A 15,537-nucleotide genomic window follows, 5' to 3' on the forward strand; every position below is an offset into this window, starting at 1 on the left:
CGTACTTTATTGCACTCTAATACATTTTCCAAAGTTTCAGCTCGATATTTTATTCACAAAAAAAGTTCTCAGGTTCAAAAAAACATTCAGTGAACTGAAAAAATGTGGTCGGTAATATAGGTATTTAGCTGTGTCACATGCCCTTAAGAGATGTCAAATAATTTAAAAAGATTTAAGGGATGTATAAAGAGAGTATATAAGATGTAATAAGATGTATATAAGAGAGTATAAAGAGAGTATATAAAGTCTCTAAATAAAGACCTCTAAATATTCTAAATATTTTATGGAATTTTACAATTTCCAAGCGGTTTCAACCAATTTCCAGAGAACTTTAAGGAATAAATTAAAATTTAATTCAAAGGATTTCTACGAGTTTCAACAATTTCAAGGGGTATGAAAGAGTTGAAAAAAATGACAAATTATTTGGACGGTTTAACTCATTTAAAAAGATTGTAACGAATTTAAAGGATTTCAAACATTTTTAAGAGATGCCAAAGAATTTCACAATATTTAGGGGAATTTATAGGACCCCCAATTCTAAACATTTTAGGGGATTTTACAAATTTCAAGGGATTTTAACAGATTTAAAAAGAATTTTAGGGAATAAATTTAATTAATTTTATTTTGAAGGGATTTTACAATATTTCTACAGATTTTCATCAATCTATTGTACACAAAAAATCTAAGTAATTAACTCCAAAACAAAATTTGTTATTATTAAATTACTAAATTCGAAAGAAACTTACCCCATTGGCTTCAAGTAAATCTTCCACCTCTAGACTCTCGTAAACTTGTTGACGAAAATGTTGCGCCTGTGCCTTCTTAGCTTTTGCCTTATCATAATCCTCTAGAGCAATCGCATATTTTTTTTCTAACTCGTATTTTCCAAGACGTTCACCTGCTTTTCTCAAATTTTCCATCGCATCTTTTAATTTCGAAGCGTATTCAAATCTCTCCTCTGTAGCGAATTAAAATTATATGATCTAATTTTTCAATATGTAAATGAATTTGATTAATTAAATAATTTTTTATTAAATATTTTTATAAATATATAAATAAATAATTTTTTAAATTATTCATAGGCTGCACAAGCGGGTCCCTATATCCCCTATTGTACCCTATATTCAACTGTGGCCCCTAAAGTCCCCTATTTTCAAGATTTGCTAACTATGGTACCCTATTTTTAGTAAATAGCATAAATTAAATTTTTTAAGTAGCTTCATCCATCGCGTGTGATTTTTTGGTAAAGTAAAATTATATCCTGAGATCTGAGAACGAGGAAATGAGTATTAACAGTTAAAAAAAAGTTACATAAATATAACTTTTTTACGATTTTTGAAAAAAATTGAAACAGATTTTTGAAGATTTCACATGTCAAATTAAAATCTTAAAAAGAAAGTTCATTTTCAACCAAATAGTTGAACTTTAAACCAGAAATGATGAACTCTTAACAAAATATTATGTAATGTGTAATTGTTATTTCAACAAAAAAATATTTTTATTTTAAATATAAAATAGTTGATCTAATCCAAAAAGACAAATTTTCAACAAAATAGTTGAATCCTCAACCAATTTAAATTTGAATTTCAAACTAAAATAATGAATCTCCAACCCAAAAAAAAATAAATTTAAAATAAAAAATACTTCAGGTTATCCAAAAAAGACGAATTTTCAACAAAATAGTTAAATTTTCAATCAACTTTTAAACTGAGTGAAATTATTCCTAATATTTTAAAAAGGCCTTAAAAATTTAAAAAATTACCTTCAAACCTTCCAAATTTTCTTGACATTTTTAGAAATTTGAAAAGTGTTTTTTCTTTGTTTCTAAAATTATTTAACTAAAAAGTTAAATTTTTAAGCTGAAAAGTTTAATTTTCAAAAAAATTGATGAATTTTTCACAAAATAATTTAATTTTGAACCAAACAAAATTAATTCTCACCAAAATAAGTACGTTTTTAACCAAATAATGTAATTTTCAATCTAGAAGGTTAATTTTCTGTTAAAAATACGATTTTTCAATACATTTTCGACCAGTTAGTTTAATTTTGTACCAAATAGTTCAATTTTATTCTAAATTACTGAATTTTTGAGGAAAAAAAGAAGAATCTTCTACAAAACAGTTCATTTTTGAGCCCGAGAATATAAACATTCAATGCAAAATATAATTGTTAACCTAAAAAATGTGTAACAAAAAATGTCATAGGTAATATTTCCACAAAAAAAGATTTTAATAAAAAATAAAAAATAGTTTCTTATCACCAAAAACTAATATTCAGAAAATTGCTAAATCTTTAACTAAAACAGTAGAAAAAAATTAAGAAAAGCTGCAAAAAATAGAAATTTTATTTTTCAGGATTTTCCAGTTACTCCAAGTTTGGAAAAGAATCAGAAAAATGACGACCTATTCCTATGTAGCTCTACTTTAAATCAAGAAGATAATTTTTCAACTTAATATTTAAAACAAATATTGTTTAATTTTAAATAAAACAATACATGAATTTTCAATCAAAAAATAAATTTTCAAATATAATTGGAATAGTCACATTTTCAATCAAGAAAATTAATTCTGAATTTAAAAAAAAAATACTTTTGAAGAAAATAGGTAAATTTTCGACAAAAGGTATGAATTTTCACCTAAAATGATGAATTTATAATACAATAAAAACTTACTTTTTCAAACAAAAGTTTATTTTTTAACCAAGAAGATTAATCCTTCACAAGAAAAGATAAAATATCAATAAAATGTATGGATTTTCAACCATTTGCTTCAATCTCCACTAAATAAATAAATCCTTAACCAAAAGTAAAATCAATTTTGAGCAAAATAGTTCAATTTTAAACCGAAGAGATGAATCTTTAACAAAAAAATGTATTTTTAACAAAGTAGTTCTACCAAGTAGTTGCATTTTTTATCAAAAAGGATGCCTTTTTAACAAAATAGTTGCATTTGCAACAAAAGAGATAAATTTGTAACTAAAATTGAAAATATTAAAAAAACTAAATATAAAAGAAAGAGAATTCGAAAAAAGAGTTGAATTTCCAACCAAAAAGATTATTTTTTAACCAATAAGATTAATTTTCTATAAAAAGATCAATCATCAAGAAAATACATAAATTTGCAATGAAGTACTTGTATTTTCAATTAGGGAAGATACATTTTTAACGAAACAGTTGAATCTTAAACTAAACAAGATAATTGTTGAACCAAAAAAAGGAAATAAAATGAATGAAGATGAATTTTTGACTAAAAAGATTAATTTTCTACAACAGGAGATGAATTATTAACCAATCAAATATATTTTCTACCAAAGTAGTTTAATTCTCTACCAAAAATATTACCTTTCAATAAAAAAGTTAATTTTAAACCAAATATTAAAATTTTTAATGAAAAAGCTTAATTTTATACCAAATTCTTCAATTTCTAATCCAAAAAGACGAATTTGTTTTACAAAATATCCGAATTTTTCAACAAAAAGTTAATTTAGACCAAATAGTGAAATTATGAGCTAAAATTATGAATATTCAGCAAAAAAATGAATTTTCAACAACAGAGTTAAATTTTTCCACCAAAAAGATGATTTATTAATCAAGAAGATTAATTTTCTACCAAAAAAGACTATTTTCTAACCAAATCCATTAATTTTCAACCAAATCCTTGAATTTTCAAATAAAAAGATAAATTTTCTACCAACAGGTTCCGTTCTAAGCTGAAAAAATAATAAATTTTCAACAAGCAACAGAATAGCTAAGTTTTCAGCTAACAAATTAATTTTTAACCAAACATGAAACGAATTTAAAATAAAAAAATTAGATTTTCAAACAAAGAGATCAATCAAGAGATTTAATCTTTAAATAAATTTAACAAAGCAGCTCAACTTTCAAGTAAGTAGTTGAATTTTTGACCAAAAAAGATGATTTTTTAACAAAATCATTGCATTTTCAACAAAAGAATTAAATTTTCCACAAAAAAAAACTTTTAACAAAGAATAGTTGGATTTTCTCATTGGTATGTATTAACTCAGTTCAGTTTTAAGCGAAAAACAAGAAAAAATAGAAATTAAAAAAAAACAGTGGGAAAATAAGAATTATTAAAAAAAAGGGATGAGTGAGAAACACTGAAAATAGCGTCACGTAATACGTGGACACTTCCTAATGTCAGAACAAAAAATAAAAAAGATAGATTTTACAAAAATCATGATTAAAGTATTGAAATAAAGAATTTTACCTTCGACAGCTTGCAGCTTTTTGGACTCCATTTGTCTGATAATTTTAGCTACTTCTCGATCGACATACATTTCAAATGCGAGGTCGTCATACGGAGAAATGTAATGAGGATTGTAAGGAGCATCCCCTTGACCACTAAATTCCTGGCCAAAAGGTTCACCGAGAATATTGATGGCAATGAGCCCAATCTGGAAAAAAAGAAACGAGAAAATAATCGAAAATGAAGCCTTAAATTGTCACCGACGCTTATTTTAAAGTAGGGGGTAACATATTAAAGAAATTACTTTAACAACTACTTTACTAGAAGCTAGAAGGGTGTATAAATCATTTGTAAAGACAAGTGGAATATTTCAATTCTTTTAATAAATTGGTGACTAGCCTTTCTTCAAATCCGGTTTCTACCGGAGAGGCCGGCAGGTTTTCACCTGGGTTGGGTTGAAAACGGCAATTTAATTTTATCTAACTGGGCTGGCGATTGTGCTCGTAAGGAAATCAATTCCTGGTTATGACCACTCAGGAAGATTTGAGTTCAAGAATAAGGTATTTTAGAATGTACACTTAATAAAGGCTTTGTACACGGCTCTATGAATAAAGCGTTTTTTAAAAGATGTTTCTCTTGAAGAGGTCTTGAAGAGACACTTCTTTTAAAGCGGTCTTGGAAAGACTCGACTCCTAAAACGGTCTCAAAAAGACACGACTCTCCTACTCTCCTTTTCTAAAGTGATATTTTATATTTTCCACGGTGATTGGATTCCCCGAGGTATCCCCAGTGCAGACGATGGAGAGAGATCAGCCCGTGCCTGAAACTGGTATAAAACCGGTTAGACCACCGAGCGCTCCATCCACCTCTCACTAGTAGTAACGTTCGGCTTTAGTAAGACAACACTTCACGCGGCACCCATTGGGGGCGGAATGTTCAAAACCACCTACAGGTCGCAAATCTTAACCAAATCAAACCAAATTTACACAGAAATCTTTGTAAATGAATTTCAAAGAGACTCAGGAGGCCACATTTTTCAAAATAATTTGTTTAAACAAATAGTTTAAACATTTATTGCTAAATTTTCAATATATTGCAAAAGTCATGGAAAACAACATAAAACCTAAACCCATACACTTAAAATTAGTGCACGATAAAATCCTTTAGTTAACATATGTTGATTATTCATTTTCTTACGTTAGTACTATTATACTTTTTTAGATAAGTTATTTATTTTTAGAATTGGATTTTTCATTTTCAATCCTTTTTCTGAATCGGAAGAGTGTAACTTCTTTCTCAAGTTGGAAGGTTCGAAATTTTGATTAATAATTATTTTTTGAATTGAAAGAGGCTATCTTTTTCTTTTTAACATTTATGTTGAACTGAAAGAGAGGAACTTTCAGGTGACATTTTTTTGTACTGGAAGAGGAAAATTCTTATTTTTAGCATATTTATTGAGTTAAAGAGTAAAACGTTTTATTTTCAAACTTTTTCCTGAATTGGAAAATTCTATTTTTTCTTTTTAGCATTTTTATTGATTTTAAGAAAATAATTTTTTATTTCCAACATTTTTATCGAGTTGGATTTGAGAAAGTTTTTGTTATTAATTGTTTTTCTGAATTGAAAGAGATCAATTTTTTTAGCATTTTCATAATTTTGGAAGGAAGGAAATTTCAGTTTTAATTTATTTCAAAATTAAAAGAGGGACGTTTTTTCTTTTTCAAATTATTATCGACTTGGTAAAGGGGAAATTATGATTGACATGTTTTCTCAAATGGATGAGGAATTTTTTTTGTTATTAGCATTTTTTTAGTTTAAGGCTAGAACTGTTTATTTACAATCTTTATTTTTCTAAATTGGAAAAGGTTTATTATTTGTTTTTAACATTTTATTGAGCTTAGGAGCAGCATTTTTTATTATACATTTTTTTCTAAATTGTAAAAGGGACATTTTTAACATTATTATTGAGTTGGAAGGGAGAACATATTGTTTTCCAACATTTTGTGAATTGGAAGAGAAAAAGAAGTAGGGGATGTAAGGGAATGAGCAGTTAACTAAGTGAGGAGGAATGATGGAAGTCAAGCAATGAGAAATTAGTGGAGGGGATGTAGGAGAAATAGGAGGAGGAATAGTAAGGGAAGTGAAGTGAGTGAAAGAAAAGTAGGAGAAATGAGCGAGAGGAAGTAGTGAAAGTGAGGGAAAATCAGGAAGGGAAAGTAGATGAAGAGAAATGAAATAAAGAAAGGGGAAGTAAGGGAAATGAGTGGAGATGAGGTAAGGGAAGTGAGATAAAATCAGCGGAAGGAAAATAGAGGAATTTAGGGGAAATGAGGAGAGGCGGTATAGAGGATGAAAGGAGAAGTTAGGAAAAGGAAGTAAGGGAGCGTAAGGAAAGCGAAAGTACGGGAAATAAGAGAAGGAAAAGTAAGGGAAGTGAGGGGAAATGAGGCAAGGAATAATAAGTAAAGAAAGGGAAAATGAGGGGAGGGTAAGTACTGGAATTTAGGGCAAATGAGGGAAGGAAAAGTAAGGAAAGAGAGGAGAAATGAGGGAAGAGAAAGTAAAGGAAGAGAGGGAAAATAAGAGAAGAGAAAGTACTCGGACTCTCTCAGGTAACCTTCGTGCGAACATTGGTGAGAGATCAGCCCGTGTCGGAAACTGGTGTGACACCCGTCAGACCGCCATCGCTCTATCCATCGCTCGCAAGTGGTAGCGGCCGGCTTTTGTCAGACGGCAAAGAAAAGTCGTCCGGAATATTGACAATCAGAACGGGAATTTTTAAGATCGAGAAAATCCAAGAAATGATAGTGAATTTATGTTTTGATGGGAAATTAAAAAAATTTGTAGAAGAAAAATCTATCGAATCATTTGAATTGTCATCAATTTCATATAATATCATATAATAAATTAAAAATAAGTTTGATTACAAATTGTAATTCTAACTTAGGCAGTAAGAATGCTAAAAATTTAACAATAAATAATCTTACAAAGTGATTCTAAATCTGTTCAATATAAAGCAATTCAAAGATTTTAACGTTGAAAAATGAACTGTTTTATTTCGAAAGCCTTAGTAGTTGAACAAATGCAAACGTCCGATTGAAGCTTGATAAATTAATTTTAATTTTAAGGTATTTTCATATTAGTAGATACATAATTAAATGCTTATATACTATTTCAAATCCTATTTGAATATTGTTTTAGTTTAAAATATTCAATTTTTAACCTTTTCAATTTAAAATTTTAAAATTGATTTTTTTTATATTTACCAGTATTTGACTGTTTATTTAAAATAAGCAGTTATAATCCAAATATTTCAAATTGAACAATTTGAAACTGGATTGTTCGAAATAAAAATTCTAATTTTCAAGAAATAAGAGAAAAAATTTTGGTATTTAGTTTTCTTCTGCAATAAAAGAGGAACTTTTTTTATTTTTACACTTTTATTGATTTCAAAGCACGAAATTTTGGTATTTCTATCATTTTTATTTAGTTTGAAACAACAAAATTTAATTTTAACTTTTTCTGAATTGAAAGTGACCCTTCTTTTGATTTGACCATTTTTATTGAGTTGTAAGGACTGACATTTTGGTTATTTTTTTCTGAAGTGAAAGAGGACATTTTTTCCTCTAAATATTTATGTTGACTTTAAGGATAAAACTTTTATTTTGTTATTTTTATTGAGTAGGAAGGGATGGAAATTTTTTACTTTCAAAATTTTTAATAAACTGTAAAAATGGAGGAAATTTCGGTTTTTATTATTTTGTTTAATTGATAAGAATCTATTTCTTTTCTTTACCATTTGTATTGAGTTGAAGGGTATTAACTGTTTTTCTGTATTGGAAAACAATTTTTTTCTTTTTAGCATTTATATTGATTTGATAGGGAGCAATTTTCGGCTGAAATTTTGTTCTAAATTGGAAAGGATTTTTTTTTGTTTTTAGCATATTTATTGAGCTGAAGGGTAGAAAATTTTATTTTTAATATTTTTCCTGATTTAGAAGAAAGTAATTTTTTTAAAACATTTTTCTCGATTTGGAAGTATGTATATTATAATTATAAATTGTTTTGCTGAATTGAAAGAGACTGTTTTTTCTTTTCAGCATTTATATTGAATCGGAAGGGGAGCATTATAATTTTTAACATATTCATTAAGTTGAAAGGTAGAACTTTATATTTTAAATTTTCTTTTGAATTGAAATAAACCATTCTTTTTTATTAGCATTTTTATTATGATGTAAGAAAGGAAAGTTTCAGGGGAGGGCACTTAATTTTCAATCTTTTTTTAAATTTTAAGACGGTATTTTTTCGTTTTATCATTTTTATTTAGTGGGAAGGCATGACATTTTTTTCTGAGTTGGAAGAGACCATACTTTTCTTTTCAACATTTTTATTAAGTAAAGGGGCAGATTTTGTATTATAAATTTTTATCACGATTGGAAGAGGAACATTTGTCATTTTTAATATTGTTATTTTGTTTTCCAACTTCTTCTGAATTGGAAGAGGAAGTAGGGGAAGGGAGAGGAATTTAATGGAGGGGATGTAGGGGAAATCAGAGGAGAAAAAGTAAGGAAATTGAGGGAAAAGTAGAAGAGTGAAAGTGAGAGAAATGTGGAGAAGGATAAGTAGATTAAGTAATGAGAAATGAGGGGAGGAAAGTTAGGAAAGTGAAGTGGGCGAAAGAAAACTAGAAGAAGTGAACGAGAGGAAGTAGTGGACGTGAGAAGAAATCAGGGAGGAAAAGTAGATGTAGAGAGGGGGGATGAAGAAAGGGAAAGTAGGGGAAATGAGTGGAGATGAGGTAAGCAAAGTAGGGATGTGATGGGAAATCAGAAGTGGGAAAACAGAGGAAGTGAGGGGAAAGGAGGGAAATTAGGTAAGGAAAAATAAGGGGAAGGAAAGTAGGGGAATTAGTAAAAATGAAGAAAGGGAAAGTAGGGGAGGTTATGGGAAATGTGGAAAAGAGATATAGAGCAAGCGAGGGAGGATAAGTGGAGGGGAAGTAAGGGGAAATTAAGGCAGGGACAGTATGGCTGATAAGGGGAGGGAGATATCATAAATTGTGGAAAATTAAGGAAATGGAAGTAAGGTAAATAAGGGGAAGCGAAGAAAGGTGCGTGGGATTGGGGGAAGTGAAGAGAAATTAGGGTAGGCGGTATGGGAAGCGAGGGGGAAATAGGGAAGGGAAAGTAAGTGAAATTAGGGGATAGAAAATAGGGGAAATGAGAAAAAGTAGGGGAAGTGAGTGTAAAAGAGAAGTCGAGCTAGGGTAGGTGAGCGAGAAATAGGGAAGGGAAAGTAGGTGAAATTAGGGGAGGGATAGTAGGACAAATGAGGAAAAGTGGGGGAAATGAGGGTAAATGAGAGCAGTGGAGCTAGGAGAAATGAGGGGTAATTAGGGGAGGGAAAGTAGAAGAAGGGAGTGTAAGTAAGTAGAAATTATTAGGAATGTGGGTGCGTAGAGGAGGGGAAGTGCTGACTAGGGAAGCGTAAAGAGGGGGTGTTAAAGGAGAACGAAGTTTGGGAAGGGGGGTGAAGGTTTTTTTTTATCATCTTCTAAAATTTCAGTTTCTATTTGAAATACCTGTTCGTGAATATTGTGCGCATTACAGTGAGGTCTGTGAAGCCTGAATTTGAGGGAAACAGCCTCAGTTTCCGGAAGTGCTACGCTTTTAAGTTCCCTACTTTTATACATTGTTGATGCATTATCGGAAAGTGTAATGTATCCCAAGTAGGTGAAATCGGAGGAAGCTGAAGAGTTCTCTCGAGATACCCAAATTTCCAATTTTTGAGCTGAAAGAAACAAAAAGTATTATTAGTTATTATTGTATTATTTTAATTAGAAATCATCTTTTATAAAATATATAGATATATCAAAATTAGATTCACTATATTTTATTTATTAATTATCAAAGTCTTTGGGAAATTGGGATGTAAAATTGGCTAATAATTTCAGTTATTCTGAACTGCAACAGGGAATTTCGTAAAATATTATAATTTTACTTGGAAAAGAGAATTTTTCACATTGAGTGGGAATTTTTGAAAATAATTTTAAGTCTGATTTATAAAAAGGCAATTAATAAAAAGAATTCCTGTTCCAATTTATAATATGTCAAATTTTGAACATGCCTGGATCTAAATAAGAATTCGTTGGAATTTAAAAATTCTTTTTTTTGCAATGGAGATTTGCCAGAATTTTAAACTTCAGTCTTCAGAAATGTAGAAAAATGGAATATTTATATTTCCTAATTATAATAGAAAATATTATAAATAAATATTATTCTGTATTGGAACGGGAAATTTTGGAAATTAATAATAATTTTGTCTTTGACCAGGTATTTTCGACAAGAAACGGGGATTTTGGAAAAAATTTAACTCTTATTTAGAAGAAAAAAATTGAAAAAAATCCCTATTCCAAGAACTCGACATTTTGGAAAACAAATTTAATTCTGGTTTATATAACGCGAATTTATAAAAACCAATCACTTGGCACGGGAATTTTGAAAATTAATTTTAATTCTAATTTAGAAGATGGAAATTCATTAAAAAATTCCTGTTAAAATATAGAATTATAATTCTTTTACGAAAAATTTTCTGTTGCAAATCGAAATTGCAATTCTTGTGACCAACAATTATCAGATGTTTCAACTCAGAATTATTATTCTATTCAAAAAATTCATCATTTCCCGTTCGAATTGACCAGGAAAAAATATTAGCAATCGAACGGAAATTTTAAATTTCAAAACTGGAAAAAAATTATATATTTTTTAAAACATTGTTTTTAAATCCAAATAAATAATTAACCGAAAATTAAAAATTGAAATATAGAAACTTCATATTATAGTATAATTTATGTATACTACAATTTTTATTTTATTATGTACAAAGTGTACACATGAAATTTCATTTTCTTTCCCAGAATTCCATTTTTTACAAATATTTTTCTTGTCAAAAAATATGGTTTTCTGAAAATGAAATCGACAAATTTAGAAAAAAATGGGTTAAAAGTACAAAAAAGTTTCTTCTTATTTGTATTTTTACTTATTTATAAGGAATAAAAAAGAAGTAATTTAAAATAATGTTCTTTTTTAAATTGGTTATTATATTTTTGTAAAACTTACGGATTAAATATTGGTGCGCCAGTACTTGTATTCTGGTCAACTTGGTTGGCCCATGAAGACGAAGAACAAGTTCTTGCGGATAATTGCATCTTCTTGCACTTTGCCAACCTCTGACTGTCGGACCATGTATATTCAATTCTAAGGACGAATGCCTGTCCTCTTCACCTTCATATTGTTAAAAATCAAATTATTAATTAATTTGTTCAATGCTTATATTTTTTAAGTTGCTAATGATAAATAATAACAACACAATATTATTAATAATTCTATTATAATAATCTCTGCTAATAAGAATAAACTCTGTTGGTATTATTTTATAATAATTTTGTTTAAACAGTTAAATATTTCCTTTGGATAATATGATTTTAAATTTTTTAAATTCAAAATGTTTTCTCAAATATGAAAAAAAAATTTCTGAAGATTCCAGGTTTTTTGAAGGTACAATGTTCCATAGTAAGGAATTATTATAATATTTCACATTTTTTAAAGTAATAAATTGCATTAAAACCTATCCCTAAATATATTAGCATCATCGGTTAATTAAATAATCAAATAATGCTAAAAACATAAATATTTCTTGAATTTGTCGCTAAAGTTAATTACTATCAATTTTTATTTTATTTTCATATAGTTGAAATTAAGTGCATATTTAGTTAAGATTAATGTGGGTGCTATATAGAATTTAGTTAAAACCGCTTTAAATTCCTAACATTACAAATAACAATACTGCATTTTCAACCAAATACTTTTAAACCAAATAGATGAATTTTTAACCAAAATGATGAATATTCAACTGGGATACTTACGTAAAGTTAAAACCAAAACGATGAATTTTCGACCAAAAATGACGATTTTTCAACAAAATAATGAATCTTTAACTGGAATAGTCGAGTTTTCAGCAAAAAAATCTTATTTTTAAACAAGAAGATCAATTTACAACATAAATGACGTACTTTTCACAAAATATGTGAATTTCGAATAAAATAGATGAATTTCCAACTAAAGTTATGAATCTTAAGATTCAATTGTTCTGGTTAAATTTAACGAAAACAACTGAATTTTCATCCAAAAAATTAACTTTAAAAAACAGACAAATTTGCAACTAAAAAGTTCATTTTAAACCCCAAAAAGTTGAATTTGAAAGCAAAACATTTTTTAAAGAATAAAGTTGAATTTTTAACAAAAAAGTTAATTTTAAACAGAGAAAAATTAATTTAAAAAATGAGTTTAACCAAAAAGATGAATTTTTAAGCGAAAGGGATGAATTTTCAAACAAAATAGTTACATTTTCAACCATTTTTTAATTATTGAATAAAATTATGAGTATTCAGCCAGAAAAAATGAATTTTAAAGTCAAAAATACGAATTTTCTACCAAAAAGTTTAACCTTAACTAAAAGTGATACATTTCAAATAAAAAGGGTGAATTTGTAATGAAAGTATTGATTTTTTAACAAAAGATTACAATTTTTAACTAATTGAAAAAGATTTCTACTATAAAAGATTAATTCTCAACTCGACATGTAACATCTATTTCAATCAAGAAAGATTTGAATTTAACTGAAAAATAGGTGAATCCATCCAAAACAGAAGTATTTTTAACAAAATAGTTGATTTTTAGTCAAGAAAAAAAAATGCGAACCAAATTACTAAATTGTCAAGCCAAAAACAAGAATTTTCCACAACAGAATAGATTTTTTCATTGAAAAAGATTTTTCAGTCACGAAAAAAAATTTTCAACGAAATTATTAAATTTTCAAGGTAAGAAGGATAAACTGTGGATGTTTCAACAAAAGACAAAAAATTTCAATAAAAGAATTGCAAATTCAACGAATTAATAAAAATTTTAATAATGTGATATGAATTCTCAACGAAAAATGTTAATTAATACAAAGTTAATTTTAAACTGAGAAGGATGAATTTTAAAAAATGACTTCTATCAAAGAACATGAATTTTTAATCCAAAAAGACAAATTTTCAAGAAAATATTTACATTTCTAACAACAAAAAAAGAATTTTCAATCAGAAAAATGTGCAGTTTGGGCAAAAAATATGAATTTTCTACAAAACAGTTAAATTCAAACCAAAAAAGAATAAATTTCAACTTAGAAGGATGAATTTAAACTAAGAAAGATGAATTAAAAAAAAAGGATGAAGTTTCAAACAAATTGTTCATTTTTCTAAAAAATCATTTAATTTTGAAGGAGTTGTGAAACGTTTTAGCCACTAAAGATGAATTCTCAACGAGAAATTTAAGTTAATATTTAAACAAAACGGATTTTAATTTTGTATAAACAATAGTAAAATTCATAGAAAACGACGAATTTTTCAAGAAAATAGTTGCTTTTGCAACTAAAAAAGATTTTTCAGTCAAGCTAGAAATTTTTTTTAAACCAAATTGTTACATTTGCAAGTCAAAAAGTTGGATTTTCTACAATATAGTTGATGTTTTAATTAAAAAAGATGTTTTAGAAAAAAAAAAATTTCAACCAAAGTATTGTATTTGTAAGCGAAAAGATAAATTTTCTTCAAAGCAGTTGAATTTTCAAACCGAAAATATAAAATTTTAACCAAAAAAGAAGGGTTGTAGATTTTTGAAGAAAATAATTGAACTTTCGACCAATTGATAAAATTGAAAAAAATAGTTGAAATTTCTACGAAAATAGTTTATTTTTTAACGCAATGTCTACATTTAGCGAAAAAATTCGGCTGTTGGTACCGAAATTTCTGTACAAACATTTTTATTAACCAAAAATAAAATAACAGACTTTTCAATAAAAAAATCAACTTTTATCCAAAAATAGTTAGATTTTTGTATTGGTTTTTATCAAAATCTCCTTTTTTACTCTAAATTGAACTATTCAACCGCTTCTTAATATTTTTGTTATTACTCGATTTCAATATTGAACAGTAATCTAGATTTGATTTTATCAAATTCTGTGCCAAGGTTTTAGTAGATCCATATAGTGCCACCTGGCACTGAGCACATTAATTGGATAACTTTGTCAAGCAATTGTTTTCTTACTGCATTTTATTTGCCCCTTAAATTTTATCTCTACCAATCATTTTCGTCAATATTGAATTAAATTCTGATTAAAAAAAATGATAATTCAAAATTTCAATTCTTGAAAATAATCCTTTGAAAAAACTTTCCCTAACTTTGTTTATTTAACAATGGTAGAAAACAAGAGGCTTTTAAATACAATAAATAAATAATTGATAAAACAGTGTAAAAATGGGAAAAACTTTAGTTCCTTGCACATTATTAATTTAAATTCAATCAAGCTTTTCCCTTCTTTAAATGTTCTAATTAATTCGTAATAAAAATTAGAATTCTTTCGCTAATCAATATTATCCAATTAAAGCAACATTTTCAAAAAAGGGATGAGGTTAAATTACTGGAAAATTTAGAGTGCCGATAATTTTTGATTATCTTTTTTTTTTGCTTACTTGAGGCGTACACAACGTTGAATCCAATTTTTCTTGGCATGCTGAATAATTTTTTACTGAAAAAATGTTAATTCGAAAAACACTAATAATAATAGTAATGTGGCAGGACAAGGTGAACGGAAATGTCAAACGTGAAAGGCACAGCCATTTGAAAGATCTTTGAGGGAAGCTCGCAAGCACGTCCGGCCGCTGCGAAGCTTGCGACAAAACTGATGCTAGGACTTCGATCTATGCGCAGGTTTCTAATAAACTTATCTATCATTAAAACTGAATCATTCTCTAATAATTTTTTTGTTTAAACAATTTTAATTACAAAAAAAAAATGAATCATGCAAAAACCAATTTCAATTTCAGCTAAATCTAATCCGTTACAATTCTTCCTCTCTTTTAAAAAGAAAATTAATAAGATTTCTATCAGAAGATCCATTTTGTAGATAAAAGGAACTGGTCAATAAAGATGACTTTCTGGGTTTGAAAATTGTTTTCAGATTCTAAAAGTTTATTTTTCAGGTCTAGGGAATCTGGTTTCATCATTTGAATTCTTGGAAAAAAGGCTCGGTCAGGGTCGATATTTTTTGGGCTTGGCAAAATGCAGCTGTCGACTCTCGGGGTGACTTTTTCTGTAAATATATGTAGATACTTTCTTTCGAGGAGTTTAGAGGGGGTCTATCGTGATTTTTCCGCCAAGACTCTCCCTCAGTTTTATTATGAGAGCATCTTGAAAAAAATCTTGCACGATATTTCTCCTAAGCGCAGTGCCTGCGC

At 27.9% G+C, this 15,537-nt stretch overlaps 1 protein-coding gene across 2 annotated transcripts in view; it reads right to left on the reverse strand.

Annotated features, from left to right (window-relative positions):
- LOC117178000 (centrosomal protein of 104 kDa) overlaps window positions 1–14,950 on the reverse strand; it is a 55,957-nt gene extending 41,007 nt beyond the window's left edge. The window contains exons 1-5 of one of the 2 annotated variants that reach the window (XM_033369164.1): window positions 14,773–14,950; window positions 11,324–11,488; window positions 9,787–9,995; window positions 4,227–4,413; window positions 747–958 (exon numbers count right to left, since the gene is read on the reverse strand). In XM_033369164.1, coding sequence (XP_033225055.1) covers window positions 747–958; window positions 4,227–4,413; window positions 9,787–9,995; window positions 11,324–11,488; window positions 14,773–14,812 — 813 coding nt within the window. In that variant the 5' untranslated portion in view covers window positions 14,813–14,950. The remainder of the gene's footprint in view (window positions 1–746; window positions 959–4,226; window positions 4,414–9,786; window positions 9,996–11,323; window positions 11,489–14,772) is intronic. The other variant, XM_033369167.1, reaches the window with a different exon arrangement.
- Window positions 14,951–15,537: the final 587 nt, after the last annotated feature.

Source organism: Belonocnema kinseyi, chromosome 8, assembly GCF_010883055.1.
Source record: "Belonocnema kinseyi isolate 2016_QV_RU_SX_M_011 chromosome 8, B_treatae_v1, whole genome shotgun sequence".
In the NCBI taxonomy this organism is placed as follows: Eukaryota; Metazoa; Arthropoda; class Insecta; order Hymenoptera; family Cynipidae; genus Belonocnema; species Belonocnema kinseyi.